Raw genomic sequence first — 19,327 nt, forward strand, 5'->3', positions numbered from 1 at the left:
GAAAAGTCTTTGCAATTCAGCCCTAAAGTTTTCCAATGTATTATTCAAGAAATAAGTACCTTGGAACTGCTATACAAATCTATTTGATGGAGTGGAGCAAGAATTACTTTTTTAAGAGAAGTTTTTAAAGGACAGCCAACTTAAGTTTTATTGTTTATTTTTGTCTTTAAATGAAGATGGAAAGCCAGGACTTCCCTCTCCCTTCAGCACATATAATGCACATCTTGCAGAAGTGTTTTACAACAAAGAAATCAGAAAGTTACATGGACTTGAAGCTTTTAATTATGGTTTAAACTCAGACATCCTATTTGGAGATGATGGCAATGAAAAATGTCAGGGAATGTTCAAGTCCAGATGCCCTGAATGGGACAATGAGGGGGTATTAAAGCACTCACGTTTTGATGTTTTCATGGTAGACCTTGGTGTCTGAGGGTTGGTTGTAAAGTGGCTGCAATTTAGGATGAGAAAGGAACACTTAGCACCTTGCAAAGCATGGAACTGTAAATGTGTATGCAACACATTTAACAATATTTTAGTATTCTGAGAACAGTGCACTCAATCTGAGATGCAGCAGAGCTGAAGGGACTACAAGATATTCAGCACAAAGCACAGATTTCATTACTTAAAATTGGATTATAACTACTTATGTATATAATAGTACTTCATTTCTTCATACTTCAAACTGTTCTCTCAAATAGATTAAAATCTACTTTAAAAATCATACTTACATAGCCAATGAACTCACTTAAGCCCCAACTCACCAGTGCATTTAGACACACATTTCTTCTGTACATACTCACAGAACTACAGCTGTTCAGCAAAACAGAATTAGAGCAACTGGCAAGACAAAAAATAGCACAAAAGAAAAAAGACCAGAATTCCACAACTTACCAATTCAACTTTTGGACCAAGACCTTCAAAAATCTTGTGAGCTTCTTCTGCTTTTTTCTGCAAATAAGATTTTTTTGGTATAGTCTGAGTAAATCCTCTGAAGTTCATGTCAAATGTGGATCTGAACTCTATGTTCTCTGCTAAACCCCTGCCTGAACACATGAGATCCTTCTTAACCTACTTCTGCAAAGTTGCCTCAGCAAATAAAGAAACCTGTGCTTGAATTGTGTAGCAGTGACTCTGATCTCTCAGTCTGGAAGCTGATAGAGCATAACAACTGACCTCTGTAATTCAAAAAAAAACCCATGCATTTCATAATACAGCAAATAATAATAAAGAGGAAGATAGGTGTCCAGTAAAATAAAGTATAATTAACTTTGAAAAATGGAATTAAGAGACTAAAATTCTCCAATTGCCAAATCTGGGAGTGTGAATCCACGTGTACATAAACACACAAAGTGTGTCAAAGGTCCTTCATTCACACCAAGTGAAGACCACAAAATAATTCTGACCCCTCCTTGCATGCTTGAATGCTTGGGACACAGTTGTAAAAAAAACCAAACATATACCACTCTCACAGAAGATCACAATACTTTCAAAACCCCCAGATATCTGACTCCCTAATCTCAAACTACCATGGGAAAAAAAGGCAGGAAGCATTTTTGCTGTTACTGTTGGCAATATTACTGAGCTCCTGAACTTTTCTCACCACTTAAACAACAAGCTCATAATTCACCCATATATTACTACTGCATATCTGTTCATTTATCCAAATCTTAAGTGCCAGAAGTCAGAGTTTATAAAGAAGGCACAAAATCCTACAATATATGCAGTTTTTTTCTCTTCAGCTCATTTAAAAGTAGAGTCTTCAGCCAAGTTTGTCAGCTCATGTGAGGAACAGGGAATTCAAGATGAATTTCTGAGGCATTTTTCATATCACACACTTAAAATGATATATATGTGTGTTTATATATCTATAATTCATGCATCTCAGCACAAGGGTCTAAGGATGAGACCCACAGCTCAGAGTGCTTATGAGATCGAAGGAAGATTCCCGTGATCGAGAATAAAAATGTCATTACAATGTCTTTCATTTTAAAAAGCAAATGAATAGCAAAAGAAGGGGGGGCAAATCAATAAAACAGAAAAATTTGCCCCACGGAAGTAAAGAAGACCTAAAGAATGTGAGCACAGAGCCGGTGAGAGGCTTTTGGGTGAGGTGCAGAGGACTCACCCGATTCTCATCGTAAATGATCTGGACGATGCTGCGGTGCTTCTGCTCCACGGGAGGAGGGGACACCGGCCTCTCGGGCTCGGGAGGCTTAGCAGCTTCTTCTTCAAGTTGTTGCTAAGAGACCAAAGAAAGAAAATCAGCCATCCATGTTCCCCCCACCAGTAATTAGTCACCAGAGATAAAATACGCAGCTGATCAGCCAGCACTGCCACTTATTTCGTTTTGCACTGACAAGGGATGAATGAAATGGTTTTAATGCCCACAGGGACAATAACAAGACTATTTTTTGTACTATTGGTAACTCAAATTACCTGTTTACAAGACTCACCTGCCTTGAATCAGACTTGTTTCATCTTGACAGTTAAAGCCACTGTCACTTTGTAATTTATCATTATTTAACTTTAAACAAAGTATCGACTTTGGAGAACAGTTACATCAGAGCCACATTCTCACAGTGGAAATAAATCACAGAGCTGCCTTTCTGCACTGTAGATGTTCAAGTATCACCATTACTGCTGTCTTATGGCTTCAAAAAGTACAAAAGTCCTTCTAAAACACCACAGAGAGCATCATTCTAAAGGTACTTCACAGCAAATATAAACCACTCCACATGCAATAAAGTTCCAAGACTGTTACAATACCAAACAAGCAAAAAAACAAACAAACAAACAAAAACAACAGCAACCAAAAAAAAAAAACAAAAGTAAAAAAAAAACACCCTGCACTCCTTTCCTAGCTAACTTCTACCTTTCCTACTAGATCTACTGCTGTGATTTACTTTTACACCAAATAAATCTGGTTTAGTGACATCTTCATTTTTTAAAATATCCTTCACCCATGCCTGCCACAAATATACAGCAAAGGACTTCTGACAACAGGGATCCATCCAGCTTTACAGTCCTGGCTAAAATGTGCTTCATTGCTGTGTAAGAATTCCCGAAAATTTTAGCAGAATGCCCTAAGACCTGGGCTTAATTATTTCAACAACAACTTGGTAGTTTTTTTTAAGTCAAATCACAGACAAATGTGCACAAATGACCCTTCATAGATGAGTTGCACAGCACTTGCTGATTTTGTGGAAAAGTGCACAGAGAGATAAGCATCATTAACACACAAACAGGTACTCGGTGACATCCTTTTTTGTTTTTCTGCTGGAGGTCACTTTACAGCTCATTAAAATTCAGACGTAATTAAACGCTTCCAGACCATAAATTGTCTGTTTGTTATCCTGGACCTACAAGTTAACAAATTCTACAGTGTAACTCTCATTTCCTCCAGAGTTCCAACTAAAATAAGAGTAAAGCTGGCACTTTTTCTATCTGGATCTTTGAAAGTCAGAAAAGGAAAAGAAAACAAGGACTTTGTTTTTGTCAATGACTAACAGATGCCTCGATTGAAGGGTGGGTTTACTTGGCCACAACAGCTACTGGGAAAGCAACAACTTCTGCCAGCAAACACTTCCTTTGCTTCCAGTGGCTGAAGTGCAGATCTCTGATGCAAAGCCTAGCCAGGGCCATACAAAAAACAAAGTGATATTTCCTCCTTTATTTCTCTGCTCTCTGTGTTTATTTGCACCCCTCCTAATGCACTTCACCCTAAGGCTGACCTTAGCTCCAGATGTGAGGATCTCTTGCCCTTGGGAAAGCAGATGATCCAGGGGCTTTTGTACAAGCTCTGGTTTTGGAGAGGCATGCAAGGGATTCTCCCCTTGCACAGACTAAGAAAGAAGAAAGATGATCCTCCCCTCAGCCAGCAGGCAGCTCTGGAGCTGAAATTACAGTCACAGTGCCCTTGTTTCACAGCAGTTTCAAATATAAAACTGACTACTGTTGCTGCTCCTATGTGGCTTTCTCCTGCTTTCAAAAATGTTTAAAACTGCGTGACGTCCAACTTATTTTAAATAAAATTGCACACATAGCCCTTCCTTTTCAACTTCTTCATCTGATTCATGTAACCAAAAAATTCACCATCGCCAAATGAGGTTTTTCCACGCCTCTTTCACTGGCAGAAAACAAGAGCAGTGCCTGCTGTGCTTACTTGCTTTTTCTTCAGTTTCAGGATTTGCTGTTCCACTTTAGCAATTTCACGATCTACGCGGTCCATGCTCTGTATCAATTCTTCCTTTGACAGCTTGGAAGGTGAAGCATTTTGGTCCTCCCCACAAGGCTGACCAGAAATTGGAGAAGATGGTCCCTCATGCTTTCCTCCAAAAGCTGGGTCCTTCCATGGGGACAGCAGATGGTGGGGAGATAGAGAGGAAATCAGTCATAACTTGGGAATGAGTGCTCAGTAACCAGACACCCAGGAATTAACAACAATTTTCAGTTATCCATATCTCTGTTGAGAAGTCAATTAAAGTTTTCATAATGCTCTTTTATGATACTGTCATTTCAAAATTTTTGAAAAATTTTTAAAAAACACCATGCTGTAATATTTATCTTGAAAGTAAAATAAGACCCAAACACCTTTCTTTTAAAATACATCTTCATAAATGTAAACAGTAACTTTTATTTTTAAAGGGAGGGTTACTTGAGAGCCACTCCTCAATACTCTGCACCTATAATGAGGAGGATATTCTTGAAGATAATCATGACCAGCCTGATAAAACACATCTGGAGTTAGCTGTGGTTATAAATGTGAAGTTCTCTTGAATTTAGCTCTAATATTCAATATCTAAAATAGAAAATACCCTAGATTGTCCTAGATTTAGCCAAAATGAGAACAGTGACAAGTATAATTAGTGTTATGTAAATAAGCAGATTCATTTCAAATGCTTAGAAGGGAAAAGGGGGCGGAAGGAAGTACTTTGACTATTCAGTCCCAATGTTAATTACAGGAAAAAATGGACTTGCATGGATTTGCCAGCAGCTCCCAGCTGAAAAGCAGAACTATTTCATGCACTATGCTACAATCATTTTACAACTGAGGTCTGAGTGACTTAAGAGAGTAGTGGCAAATCAGAATTCCAGTCTATTTACTGTGTTTGAGTCAGACTGTGTAAGAGAGTAACACTGAGTCATGATCACAGCTTCTGATAATGTGTAAATTTTTGGGATTATAGAAAAAAACCTAAACAAACAAAAAAAATTACTTAACAGGAAAAATCCGATTAGCTCACTGCAACACAGAAAGTTAGACCTTCAGCACTGTAACAGCAAATGGCTTTACCTTCTTAATATCTGCAGACCTCAACCCTTCCTGCAGAGGATGCACTAAAGGCAAGACAGTGGCTGCACTGACACGCTGGAAATGGGAATCAGACACTTGCTCAAGACGTGGTCGCTTCGATTCCAGTGAATCATGATCTGTCTGAGATGGACCTGGATGGAACTGCTGTTCATATCCAGTTCTCCTTTCCTGAGGCCTATACAGAAGAGATTAACTGTTAAAATATACATTTTTGATATGAGAAGAATCTTCAATGATTTTAATTTTAAAGGAGATATCATTTGGTGAAGCTCCTTCCAAACAGTAAAGCAGATAAATGTTTTTAAATGTGACTTCAAAAATACAACAGTTAAAATCCATTGGAAAAGAGAAAGTGAACTTGAATCTCCAATTAAAGGCACTCCTATCATTACACAACCTTAAAGAAACTCAGCTCTGCAACATGAATATTGTTCAAATCAAAGCTCTGATTCAAATTATAAACACACCAAAAATCCATGAGCAAAACACAGTACTACATTTCACTGAAGATGGTCACAACAGCTCCATTATTGTATTCTTGCAGCCAAATAATTTTTAAATATACACAGACCACTTGAGATGAGCCATGAGTCTGTTTGGAAGTTGATCTCTACTAAAATGCTACTCTGTGACAGAAGCAGTCATTGATTCAACCCATGAGTCATTTAAAGACTCCTCCTTCTCAGAAAAATGCTCAACAGTTATCACTCGCTGCTCCCGGTGCAGTGCACAGGATGTCCATAAAAGACCCTCATATGCTTCAACATCTTCCTATGAAGTGCCACTAAAGAGATGACAGCAGCAGTTTCCTGCAGTTTGCCAGAACTACCAAATAAGCTTTTACAAATTTACAGTCTGGGGGGGGGAGTGATTTACTACTGCTATAAACTCAATTTTGAGAACTCTAAAAGCTGCTGTGATTCTCAGTATTAAAACAGACCCTTACTGACATTTTGCTGACACGAGATGAAGGCAATATGGAAGGCCCAGATTTCACTATCATCAAGTTATTTCTGGGAATATCCTAATGAGATTTTAAACCAGACCAGTATTTACATAACATTCATCATGGGTATTTGTTCAGAACCAGATCGGTCAGTTACAGCCAAAATAAACCTCCAGCAGTAATCCTGCATATAAAGTTGCTTCTAGCAGATATACTCACTAAGAGTCCAAGGCAGAAGAAGGTTTTTACAAGCAGTAAGTGCAAGAAAAGAAGAGGTTGTTACAGGCACTAACACTTACTTATGACTGTACACCAGCAGCCTTACACACTAAAGAATTGAGTGCATAAATCATATTATAATCTCTTCCCTAAAGATAAGCATGTTCCTGCTAATTTACTACAATCCAGTTAATATTATTCTGATCTGTCGTGGGATTTTAATCTCTGAATTTGATGTTCAGAGAACATTCAGTGCTCTTCAAACGGATGCTTGACATTGTCTGAAAACCTTCTTGAACCTACCAGCAGTACAGCAACGATGATGTACACTGATCATCCCTCAACATCCCCCGTTTCATAGGAAGGAAGACACTGGCAAACTGAAAGTAAACTCCAACATCTGATTCCCTGCTGCTGTCCACTCTGCCCGTCCTCAGGTAACCCCAGAGCAGCTGCAGGCACGAGACTGGTGCTCACACCCTTCCCAGTCAGCCTCCTCACCTGTCAGAGCCTGGGTGGAACTCGGAGAGCAGCGAGGGCCTGCGCCGGAGCTGCTGCTGCTGCTGCTGCTGCAGGAGCTGCGTGGCCTGGCTGACCTCCAGGTGGGATGAGCGATAGTCGGGAACGGCAAATTCCTGAGGGGAACACCTCTCGTGTTAACAGGAACAAAAGCATTCAGTGACCATGATCATTTCCAAAGATATTCAATACAGAGTAACACCAGATCAGGAAAGTCTTATTCCAGCTCAAAAAATGTTTGCAAATGGCAGTTCTGAGATTTAAATAAACTTTAAAGAGACTAAATATTTATCCTAGGGATTCCACCTAATTTATTAACAACTTCTAACAAAACACAGATGAGTCAGCAGCAAGCAGATGAAGAGCCTTTAAAAATAGCCTTTAAAATCAGTCTTGCACATCCAACTGCAAAGTGGTAAAATGAGAGCAACCTCGAGGCAATTTCTTTTGTTACCACCTCAAGACATTTTTATATCAGACATTATTAATCAGGACTAAGAGTCACACAAGATACATCTTACAATTACTACAATTTACAATCAAAGTGAAGTATAAGATTATTTATTTGTATTTTGGTGTGATCAACCACTTGCTTTTAAAAATTATATGCAGCTGGCACTAACTGAAGAGAAGCTCTACAAGACATGTAATAGATCATTACCCATGAGATTCAGTTTTCATAAATTATCTAAAAATAAACACAGAGCAAGCCAAAAATCTTAAGTTTTTTTAATCTCCTTTTGCTAACACAGAAGTAGAAGAAAGTATCATCCAAAGTATCTGCAGCAGGAGGAGAATGTCATGAAAATAAGGGAAACCTGAACTGTTGTAAAGCTAACAGCTGGACCTCCACAGCACAGAGCACAGAATGGCAGAATAAAAGCTTGGCAGAAATGAGAAAGTTGGATATCCTTAGAAATCCTTTATTCCCATTCTGGCCAGCAGAACTCAGCTGGCAGCACTGGTACAGCTGCTTCAGAAAAAAAAAATCAGTGTAACACAGGTTTTTACACATTCTCCACCTTGCATAGAATTTTGACAAGTACCACATTTAACTTACAGAGATTCTAGCCCAATACTGCAACAGAAGTTTAGGAACACAACCCCTACAGAATTTATTCAAACCATGAGAAATCAATGATAAAACCAGGACGTTTATATTAATAACGGGCAAAGAGGGCAAAGTAAAACAGAAGAAGCCACCCCACAAGTATTTAACTAAGCAGACGGGCAGCAACTCTCCCAACAGGGCACATGGGTGTGTTTTCAAATGCGAACGACTTGTGTTATCTTAGTTTAAAAACCAGAATAAATGCCTTTTTGGCAGGGCAAACCCTTGAAGTGCTGCCTGGCTGCAGCCCAGGCTCTGTGTCCCTTACCTGCTGGTGGCGGGTGCTGGGGAAGGTGTACTGCACAGAGTGGGGCGGGTACCGGCTCTGCTCCGTGCTGAAAGCTCCTTGGTTCGGAGGGTAGCCTGAACTTGACATTATCAGGGAAGGAGTCTCCACAAAGCTGTGAGATCAAGACCAGCAAGCAATCATGTTTCTAGGAAACCGCCTAAAGGGAAAAAGATCGCTGATAAGCACTGAAGTACCAGATGTACTCACAATACATTACAGCCATAGTCACCTAAGCAAAACAACCATTACCAGTAAAAGCTTTTTCCTGATGTATTTATTTAATAGGTTACTCCAGTCTGAAACATGTTAACGGGTCTTAAATGGGCTCAAAATGAGACGTGTCACCATTGTCTACACAAAGATTTGAGGATTATATTGTGGGAATACATTCTTTTACCAGTTACCAGTTGACTTAGAATTTGATAAGAAAAGTAGGTCACTTTAAATAAATTTTAAAGAGGTTGTAAGTCTATAGCTGGATTCTGCATTTACATTAAATTTCCTTAGCACAACGTGAAGTTCACTTTTGTTTCTTCTACAAAGTTTCTGAATTCCATGAACTGTTGCTGACTTTCAGATCCAGGTAGTCTTAGGGCTGCACTCAGTGTCACCTACAGTTCACTAAATCCCAGTGCATTAGTCAGGCCCTGAATGCCATCACCATCCAACAGCAGCTTAACTCAAGCAGTCAGTAAAAAAGGCATTCACAAAGCAGAAAACCAGCTCTGCTGCAAATGCCAGCATAGTTTGGCTCCTACAGGATGCCAGAAACTGAATATACTATAAAGTCTTAAAACAATCCTGCTTAGTTGACAATCAATGGCTATTTTGCCTCTACTGCATACTCCAGCTGCAGATGGAGAGCAAACACCGAACTGCAAACTGATCGGGGAAGGATTTTAAATACTGCAGAAATCCAGACAAGTTCCCTAGCAAAGTCTGAGCATGCCTGAGGCTGGGTATAGTTCCAGCTGCTAAAGATCCAAATAAACTGATTCATCCCTGCTCCCTCATCAGTTTTGAGGGGATGAATTATGGTTCTAAGCAAAAAAGTGGGACAAATATATTTTTAATAGAAAATATTTTTCCCCGATAGCTCAACAGATGTAATCCCAGGAGTCTGTGTATTAAATCCATAATTCTATCAGATGTGGAGCAAATCCTCAACCTGTTGCCCAGAGTCCAGCAGACACATCAGACCTTCAAATAAACAGTTGATCTCTGCCTCAATGGCTACATTTCACAGCACATTAATCCACAGCATTTCACAGACATCACCTAAAAAGTTATACTTCTGAACTGCATTTTCCATTGTCAGTCAATAGACAAAACCAGCTCAGCAAAGAGCAAGCTATACAAACAGATCTTAAAGTATATCTGACATATTTTATCATTCCTGTTCTGGTCAGGGGATTTTCCCTCCTTAAATCTCCATAAAACAAAGTTTTACATGTTGGACTACCAGAATAATGAGACAAATTTACATTTACCTCTTAAACCTGATTTTCAACTATGAAAGATCAAAAAAAAAGACAACGGTTTCTCTTTCAAAGCAACACTACAGATCACTAGTAGTGTGCTTTATAATAGCTATACATCCATTACAGTACCTATAACTCATATCCAAGTGACAAGCTGTAACAGAATGCTTCAACATTAACATTCACTATACCTCATCCTTCACACTGCATTCATTGGAGTACAGCTTTACCTACTATGTGATGGTCTAATGGCTCTGAGTCATCTGATTTCCATTTAATCAAGGCACAGTGTCACAAAGTCAGCAGGTTGTGAGAGCAGAGAGCTGTCCCTGAGCACTCCACAGCACCCCTAAACCCCAGCCCCAGCCAAAAGAAAACCTCTGATTTTCCTTTCTTACATGGACTTTCACAGGAATGAAAGCTCTGGCACATAGCTGTCAGTTCCATCCAATGCTTGTTGATGGGATAACTCCTCCTGTCACAGGCTGGGGCACATCCATCAATAAATGAACTGGCTCCATGGTATAAAGATGCTCAAACACTTTAAGGTTATGGAAATACAAATCTCAGTTTGATGAATTGCTGATGCCCCAACCTGTGCTCCCTCAGCAGCTTCATGTGCAGAGATCTGAAGAATCTGGGGATGCAGAGGGGATCAGGAGAGCAACCACTTGAAAATCACACACAAATACAGGCCAACCACTGCATGATTCAAGGTCCTTCCCAGTTTCTCTCTGTCAAGCTACATCTGCTCCTTATTCCCACAATATTCAGTCAAACCCACAAGTTGATCATTAACCCAGGTGCTGAAAGTTCAAGCCACGCTCACTTTCTATGATGCTATAAAAGCCACTTCTCCAGTCACTAGAATTTCAGTGGACACAGTGTTAGGTTGGTGATCATCCTGAAATCTTCCACAACCAACTGCAGTGAGAGGGCCTGGCCATCTCTCCAGATTCTGCAGTGGACATGGAAAGATGAGAGAGAGGGCATGGAGTACAAGAATGAGCATCCTGCATCCATCCAAAAATGTCAACCTAAACCCCCTGATAACTACAGGTTTTACATAATAAATAGGAAAATATTGAATCTGACGACTTCCCTATTGAAAATTACAAGCGTGATCATGTTCACAGTGGAATTCTTTTTAAAGGGGAATAAATGAAAGTTGCCATCAGAGGAAAGCAACAAGGAGCATTAGAGATTACAATCGTGGTAAATATGAGAGGTGAGAAGCACGGAGAGGAAAAAAGGAAAACATAAAGTTATCAGAGGTGGGGGACCATTCTTCATCCTCCCTGAGGGAACTGGCAAAACAGCAGCAGAGATAAGGGGGTAACAGTAGAGGAAAACATGTGGTCACATTTTGGCAATTCCAAGGTGGGGAGGGAACTGAAGGATGAGGATCCTGTGTGGGATCTCATTTCTTTCAAGATAAAATGAACCCTGGAGTACAAACACGTAAAATGACACTGAAGTACAATATTCCTTCCCTCCTTTTCCTGTTAGACACATCCACATGCCTGCACATTCTCCTGATCTGACCCCTCTACGTGCCCTGCAGACCCCCTAATCTCACAGGCTCCTACAGCATAAGCTTGTTTACCCTCTCTGATGGGGGAAGAGGGGGGTGGGGATTTTTTCCCAATTTTTGCCAGTAGAATTACCACCAATATTCTGCTCGTTTCTCCCTGTCTGCAGTTGTGGATGGAGGTGCTTGACTTCAACTCCAATTTCTCTGCAGGCAACCTTACGACCTGTCAGCCAAAAGCATCTGTCTCCTTCTCTTCAGCATCTGCTCACACATTTATTATAGCAGACACAGATTATTCTTCATCAATCCAGTTCCTGGGCAGTGAGGGCAGTGCCAGCTTCCTGCTGTAACCTCTCCAATTTCCATACATCCAGATTATGTTTAAATACAGCCATCCTTTTGCATAAAACCGTAACTGTGTGTGCAGACTGTAAACAACCTCATCCGGGCTTTCCTCCCTGCTGTATCCTTTCATTAGTCATGACAAACCTCCTCTTGCTCTACCCAAAGCCAACCAGAATCCTCCTGGAAAGTTCCTCACTATTTATTAACTCTCTCTGCCTCTCTGATCCTTGCACTGCTTCCCTCTCCCCTGCCAGAACAGAAGCTGCTCATTTTCATTTTCAGCACCCCTGATAAATCAGCTTCCAACCATGCTCAATGACAGCAAGATTCTATTTTTCAGACAAGTATTTTTGTACCTTTTCATATTAGTCTGCAAATTTCAGAGGTTAAATATATAAACGTTTAAAAGAGCTGTTACAGACTTTGGAATTCTGCCTCATGTCTCACAAAGATAAAGTTAGGTCACGAATACTTTCATACAGCTGCCAACCAGGCTGGCAAATTGTCTGTCTCATCAAATATTGACAATTAGAAGGGGCAGAAAGAAATATTTCTTGTTTTGCAGTTCAGAAACCAGAAATTGTGCTATAATTTCCCATTTCACTGACACTCCCAGACTCTACAGCAAAACAGGACACTGAGTAGCATCAAATGGATAATATTAAAAAAAAAATAAAATTACAGGACACATAGGAGCAAAGAATCAAAAAAGAAGCAATTAAGTGAAGATACCCACGGGAGAAAAAACAATGACAAGAGTAATGGATTCAGGAACAGTGAAGAGATACTTGGCCTTGTGTTAATTTGAGCTTCTCGGGCGAGGAAATTATTTAACAATGTTTATTTCTAAAGGTATGATGATATTTCTGTCTTTGGCCAGCTCAAACTACTGAACAGATCCAATTCAGAATTCCCTTAAAAGCTGCTGTTCACACTTACATTCACCATATGCAGGGAATTTTGAGTAAGTTTGAAATAATTTGGAACTGAATATTATAATGGCAACAATCATGGTGTAATTTCAGCTTGATCTCCAGAACTCAGAATGCTTCAGAAGCAGTACAAACTATCTTCAGCAGACATGTGGGAAAATGAGTCACAGAAAGGTTAAAAAATCTATCAAAGACTCCCAAGGAAACAGTCGAAGTCTGAATCAGAAATAAGACTCGATTCTTGCAGCACTTTGAAGGCACTGCCTGAGTGAAGCAGTTCTTCACTTGGAAAAACACAGCAGGTTAAAAACTGGGATTATTTTTAGCAGGCCAGCTCCCCAAACCCCTTCACTGTGTGGCCACACAGACCTGACAGCAGCTGTCCCAGGGCAGGGCAGGCACCTGCTCCACTTGTTGGAATATCCTGTCTCCAACTCTTACCTTCATGGACAAAAGACCAGTCTCATGGGTAAACTCAGTTCTCCTTCAGCTATCCAAAACAAGCTGACATTTCTGCGTTTTGAGTAATTTTGTGCCATCTTCAAGTGCTTAACCAACATTTGCTAATTAAATTTCACATCCTTTTGGGAATTTTCCTCATCTTGTTTTTGAGCAAACTAAGTGTGATATAAAAAGTGCAAAGAATGAGATTACAGTCTAACCCGAGTTGGGGGATTTTGTTTTTAAATCAGCAGCTTTAGTAAACTGAGCTCTGATGTAACTAACCCATGGCAGAGCAAGGGAGGCTCTGCCTTGCACAGGGGATCTACAATGAATCACAAAATTTATTCAGGGATATTTATTCAAAGTTTATTCTGGCAAGAAAATGAAGAGTGAAGGGAGTGTTTCAGCAGTTGGTTCGAAAGGCTTTATCCAAGGCATGACAACAATACTTATGAATAATTATTTCTGTGATTTCATTTCATAAAAAGGTGATGAAACTACCTCATGGAAAAACCCAAAATCAGGCTGTATTTATGGACCAGTCTATTAAATCACACTGACCAGACTTCATGAATTACAGACCCTTCAAGACACAATGCTTCAAATGGCATAAAACAAATCAAAATTACAAGTCAAGAGTCACATAAGCAAAACCCTTCAGAGAATTGCTAGCTTTGCAAAACAAATCTTCCCAATAGTATTTTGTTTTACCAGGTAATCATTAACCTGTTCAGACACCCAAACAAAAATACCAATTTTGCATCCTGGGGATATGCCATAAACCAGAAAACACTAACCTGCCCATCCAAGACAGATTGCTAAATATAGCTCAATGGGTCCAATTCCATATAAAAAGTTATTTATTCGAATTACTGGACAAAGTACAAGGCTGAGTATCATCTCCCATCTGAAATCCCTGTGCTCAGAACATTACCAGTAGGGCTGCAAGCTCACACTGACTTAACAGTCTAAAAAGTGTTCCCTAAAAAATCACCAAACACTTCCAGAGCAGTCATCAGTCCTTCAGTCACTCCTCAGTGTCCACTCATCAGCAAAGTCAAATGACATTTATTCAGATGGCAAAACATGGATGGGATGGGATGGGATGGGATGGGATGGGATGGGATGGGAGCTACAAGATCAGTAGATAGGACAATCCTCAAAGATAGAAGGTTTTCATTCAAGAATCTACCAGAAGGTTGATGCCTGAGCAGATTTAAGATAATTCTGTGCTTTAAAATTGAAGGACCTGTATTCCAGCTACAATGGAATACATTTCCAAGCTTACAGATGAGAAGTACTCCAAAGTATGAAAACCTGCTGGGTATACCCTCCAAAAGATGAAAAATTCTTTGTGTGCTACAAACAAAAAAAAATGTACAAAGGTCAAAACTAAAATTAAAGACAACTTGAGTAATGGTCATTTAAATATGCCCCAGAGTACTCTGCTTCCCATTTCTGTAGAACACAGACATCATCCTCAAAGCTCAGGGCCTCTTCCTCACTTTTTCTAATCTTTCTTTCACTCTTTTTTCACTCAGTTTTATGCTGCAGAATACTCAAAAGCTTGTAGTCAAAGCATAAGGACATCTGCTATTGGAATGAACAGAAACAATGAATGTATTTTCTCCAAGTTGAGAACAACTCACTGCTGAATTTTCCAAGACAATTCCACATGTGCAAATGCCTTTTCTTCTTCTGTGACAGACAGAACCAGAAATTCCCAAATACACCATAAATTCCCAAGAACTTTAATCTCATTCAGTTGCACTCCCTCTACTCACAAAGTTATTGATGGAAAAATCCCTATTTCTATCCCTGCTAGAAATATAGTAAAAAAGTTACATCTGTAAGGCTGTGTTTTACTACCAACACTGAACAACATTCTCTTCATTAATTATTAACATCATATAAATCAAGCAACAGGAATATTTGAAAAATAGATGCTAAGAAAAGCCCAAACATCTGAATTTAACCTTTTTCACGCCCTAAAATTTCCATTAATGTACAATATAATCTTATTTCTCAGCATCCAAAGCTCTACAGTGCATGACATATTCTCCATGACACATGGTAAACTTTAATTTAGCCAATTACAGACGTGACACAAGTTAAGGAGCATTACAGCTGTCAATTCAAGATGTCACATTGACTCTATACTAGGAAGACTTTTCCATCTCCATCAAGGGAGCCAAAAAATTAAAATAGGTTTTTATACTCCATATTTTAATAGGAAAAGATTCCCCATTCACAGGTAACCAACTGCTTGAAGTACTTCAAGTAATAGGTTTTGGAACACTAAATATTAAATAAGTATTTAAGAGTCATTCAAAGCAATTTCTTGTGTGCTACAAGGAAAAAAAAAAAATGTTCAAAGGTCCAAAGATGAAAATTGGTTGCATCCTTACACATGTAATTTACATCCAAACTCTTGCCAAATCTCAGGATCACATTGTTATACTTCATCTTTAAATAACAGTTTCTTTCTCTCTCCTGCTACAAATACAAATAGAATTTCTGCTCTACCAAAATGGGGTTGATCAAATTCAGCTGACAAGATACTCTTCTCCCGGAAATTTTATTTTAATCCCTCTTGTAATTTATGATCTCAAAGAAAGGTTGCTAATACATGATTTCAGGGCCCAGGCCATACACAACTTTGCTGCATTATAGGGGGGAAATAACAGGAAAAACTAAGATCACATCAACATCTTTGGAAGTTTCTGACAATTATCCACTTGCCTACCAAAAAATAAAATAAAAATAGAGGGATGCTGAGCACATCCATTTCCAATAAGAGTCCAGATCTCCAGCATCCACTCACCAGTTACCACATAACACCCTGGGATACAGAGAATCCCTGAGGGAGGAAGCCTCCTCCTGGATTTCATGGAGGAACAGCTCTTACACCCTGCCATGGAGCTTATCCAGATCTCCTCTGCCAAGGAGGGTCACAATAACACCAAAACCAGACAAAAGAGGTAGGAGGAAGCCCTCCCTTCAGAAATGGAAATTAAGGATGTAGACATTTCCTTGACTAAAAATACCACAGAGCGATGACTTAAAACTGAGAAGGGTACAAACATTACAGGGTTTTCTTGTTTTAAAAGTATGTCATAGGAACAAAGATAGCTTATTTCCAAAAACATTTTCCAAGGAACACCAGATTCCTGGTTGTCCCAATATGGTAAATAGCACACAGTTAATGCACACCATGAAAAAAAATCATGAGCCAAAGAACCCAAATCTCCAGAAATTAATGTCCAAGCAAACCCTACAGAGGCCAAACACTTCAGAGGGAAGGACTCACATTCCCAAGAGGAGACAGGTTTTTTCTGAGGTGACACCAGCAGTTCCCAAATCCTGACATCTCCCTCACCCCTTTTGAAGGGCCCTATCCCTGCCACAGGGTAACACCACTGGTTCTCAAACATCAACTGGAGCATTCAGACTGCACCCTGAAAACTGCAGTGTGAAACAGAAACCAGCCCAGGCATCCTCCAGTGCAGCAGGCAAGAGACCCAAGAGATGCTACACAAACCACAGTGATAAGAAACTCTCCTGCAAAAAACCCTCCTCAGCAACTCATCCTCACCCACAAGTGTCCAGCAGCTCACTGAGGTTTGCTCCAATTAGTCTCTTTCCTCACATTTCATTTATGACTTAGAAATAGCCATACCTCAAACTTCATATGTATCACACACTATGCATAAAATATTCTCTCAAAACAACATTTTTTCTTCTCCTTTTTTGGACTGAAAGTGCAGACAGCTCAAGAACAGCTCCTGCACGTGAATTTACTCCTTCACTGTTAATCCACCTGCAGGTAAAACTGCTTTTGACGTCACCAAACAGCCAAGAAATTCTGTGGTCGCAGTTTCCCGGATCTTCCTGTAGTTCACTGATTATCAAAAGTGGATCTGCAGTGACAGCTTTTAAAAACAGCTTTGGTTTGGGAAAGGAAATATAACTTGACTAGTCCATACTGACTAAATCCACAAACTATGATAGATTGTAAGAAAAAACACTTATAAAGAAAGGGTCAGGGCAAACTAAGTATCAGCCTCATAATTCCCCTCAGCTGACTAAGTTCAGATAAAATCAAGTCTAGATTTTAACTAAAAAGTACAGAAAGGCTAAAATAACATTTTTTCAAGTGTAAGAACAATGACTTGGTCCATTCTGATACTCCACAGGAAATGCACCAAGGCTTTCTGGAAACAAAGTTTATTGCTACTACATTTATGATTACATTTAAGATACTCTATGTCACAGAAAATGCAACAATATATAAAGATATAACTCTAACTGGGACTCGCAAAACAGCCTCCAAGTCACAGAAAAAGGCAGGGAATGAAAGACATCTTGAACTGTGAGTGGTATAAATAATCCTTTAGATCTGGAGTAACAAAACCCAGAAGCAACCCAGAGCTTCAAGGTTCTAGATATGTTTAAGTCTGATCTTTGAGACCACAGAGAAACATCAGCACCTACACAAATAAAGGCCATAATGGAACAAGTAAGTTACATTTATCATGACAGGTTTTGGATACAACATTCCAAGACAGCTAAACCATGAAGTTACAACGATTATATGGGAGAATTCCCACTTTGCAAACACCCCTTCTCTGCAAATCCAGCTTTCCAGACAGATTTAAAACAGGAGTTGAAAAATATGAACCTGATGATTCAAAACTCTATAGGGTATATACATTTTTTGACTTACAGTAATTCATCAGTTTGCCCCAAAATACTATTAATGAGGTGAAGAGTGCAGCTGATCTGAAATCATATAGCTGCCTCATTTGCTGAGCAGCACTTGAACTTGTCATGAACTTGTGTGTTAACTCTGTAACACTGACAAACAGGACAGGAATCAGTCTGTTCTGCAGCTGATTTATATTCACATTTGTTAGACGTGTTCCCTGAAACGTGAACACATTTTAATCCCTTCAGGAGAGCATTGGCTCCTCCAGGCAGCCCCAGGCTGTGCCCAGGAAGCCCAGCAGAGGTTTCAGCAGAGAGCTCTGTGCCCCACAGCCAGGGAATGCTCTGGGCTGTTTGCAGCTCCCACAGGACAAGAGCTCTCTGACATGGTGAGGACATAAAAGAGAATTACCCAAATGTCCTTTCCCAGCAGCACGAGGCACAAGCAAGTAAAGCATATTTTACACTTAACATCATCCCTTCTCATTTATAGGTGTCCTTTTCCTCAACACCTTTGTGACTGTATTTTCATTTTCAGTTTTACCCAAGAGCAGTCACTCAACACGCACAGAATTTTAAAGTCCTGGCCAACAGTTTGTCCAGGTAATCCATCTGCATGAAACATTCATTTCTACATTTTTTTACTGCTGAAAGTTATGAACAATAGGATTTTTCAGAGAGGGTTGATGCATCTTTGTATCAGAGAGTATCTTAAATTTTGCAGTAACCTTTGCAATCCTAAACAGGTGAAGCTGCTGACTTAAAAACTACATAGACCAACATCTTCCTCGAGCCTGAAGGAAAAAAGGAGATCTATCAAGACAGTCTGGGAGGGGCAACACTATGAGTGGTTTAGATGTAGAGCTGGGCAAGGACATGGGAATATCCCTTAGGATACTGGGAAGAAACACAGCTCCAAGGTACGACTGAGCCCTGTCTCACAACTCCCTGAGCAGAGCCCCAGCAGGCGCAGGCTGCGATTTAACAGAGGGTGGGAGAGCACTGAAGGAGAATGGAAGGGAAAGGGAACCTCACAGAGGTTCATTACTAGAGGGAGAATCACTGAAGGAGAGAGACACTGAAATGGAAGATACATTCAGCACTGTCCTGGCTATTTGCATGATTTAGAAGTATCACAAAGTAAATATTTACAGACAGCAGTCCTGCATAGGTCAGAATTTTTATCTGGACCAGTTGCAGTAGGGAGGGAAGGTACCATGTTCAGTTAATAGCCTAACATTGAAACACTGATTCAGATTTGACTAAAGAACATAAATGACTTGAAGAGTTCAAGCCTGGCATCCAGGAAACGTTTGTTTGCATTATGAAACCACTGTCTGGTTACAGGTCTGTTCTTGAGATTGTTCTGTGCTGCACTGCACCTGCACGAGGAATAGACCCCTTCCAGCTCCAACAATTGTTCAAATCTTCAATGTAAGTCACTCCACACACCAGAACTCTAAACAGTATTTTCAATCAGCCAAGA

The 19,327-nt window shown here is 39.8% G+C and overlaps 1 protein-coding gene across 4 annotated transcripts in view; it reads right to left on the minus strand.

The window, feature by feature from the left end:
* The window catches only part of NCOR1 (nuclear receptor corepressor 1), a 55,400-nt gene that overhangs the window by 33,755 nt on the left and 2,318 nt on the right, over positions 1-19,327 (minus strand). For all 4 annotated transcript variants that reach the window (XM_068210523.1, XM_068210526.1, XM_068210525.1 and 1 more), the window contains exons 2-8: positions 8,378-8,555; positions 6,981-7,114; positions 5,294-5,489; positions 4,163-4,345; positions 2,126-2,239; positions 892-948; positions 396-448 (exon numbers count right to left, since the gene is read on the minus strand). In XM_068210523.1, the coding sequence (XP_068066624.1) occupies positions 396-448; positions 892-948; positions 2,126-2,239; positions 4,163-4,345; positions 5,294-5,489; positions 6,981-7,114; positions 8,378-8,485 (845 nt within the window). In that variant the 5' untranslated portion in view covers positions 8,486-8,555. The remainder of the gene's footprint in view (positions 1-395; positions 449-891; positions 949-2,125; positions 2,240-4,162; positions 4,346-5,293; positions 5,490-6,980; positions 7,115-8,377; positions 8,556-19,327) is intronic.

Source organism: Anomalospiza imberbis, chromosome 20 (genome assembly GCF_031753505.1).
Source record: "Anomalospiza imberbis isolate Cuckoo-Finch-1a 21T00152 chromosome 20, ASM3175350v1, whole genome shotgun sequence".
Lineage (NCBI taxonomy): Eukaryota > Metazoa > Chordata > Aves > Passeriformes > Viduidae > Anomalospiza > Anomalospiza imberbis.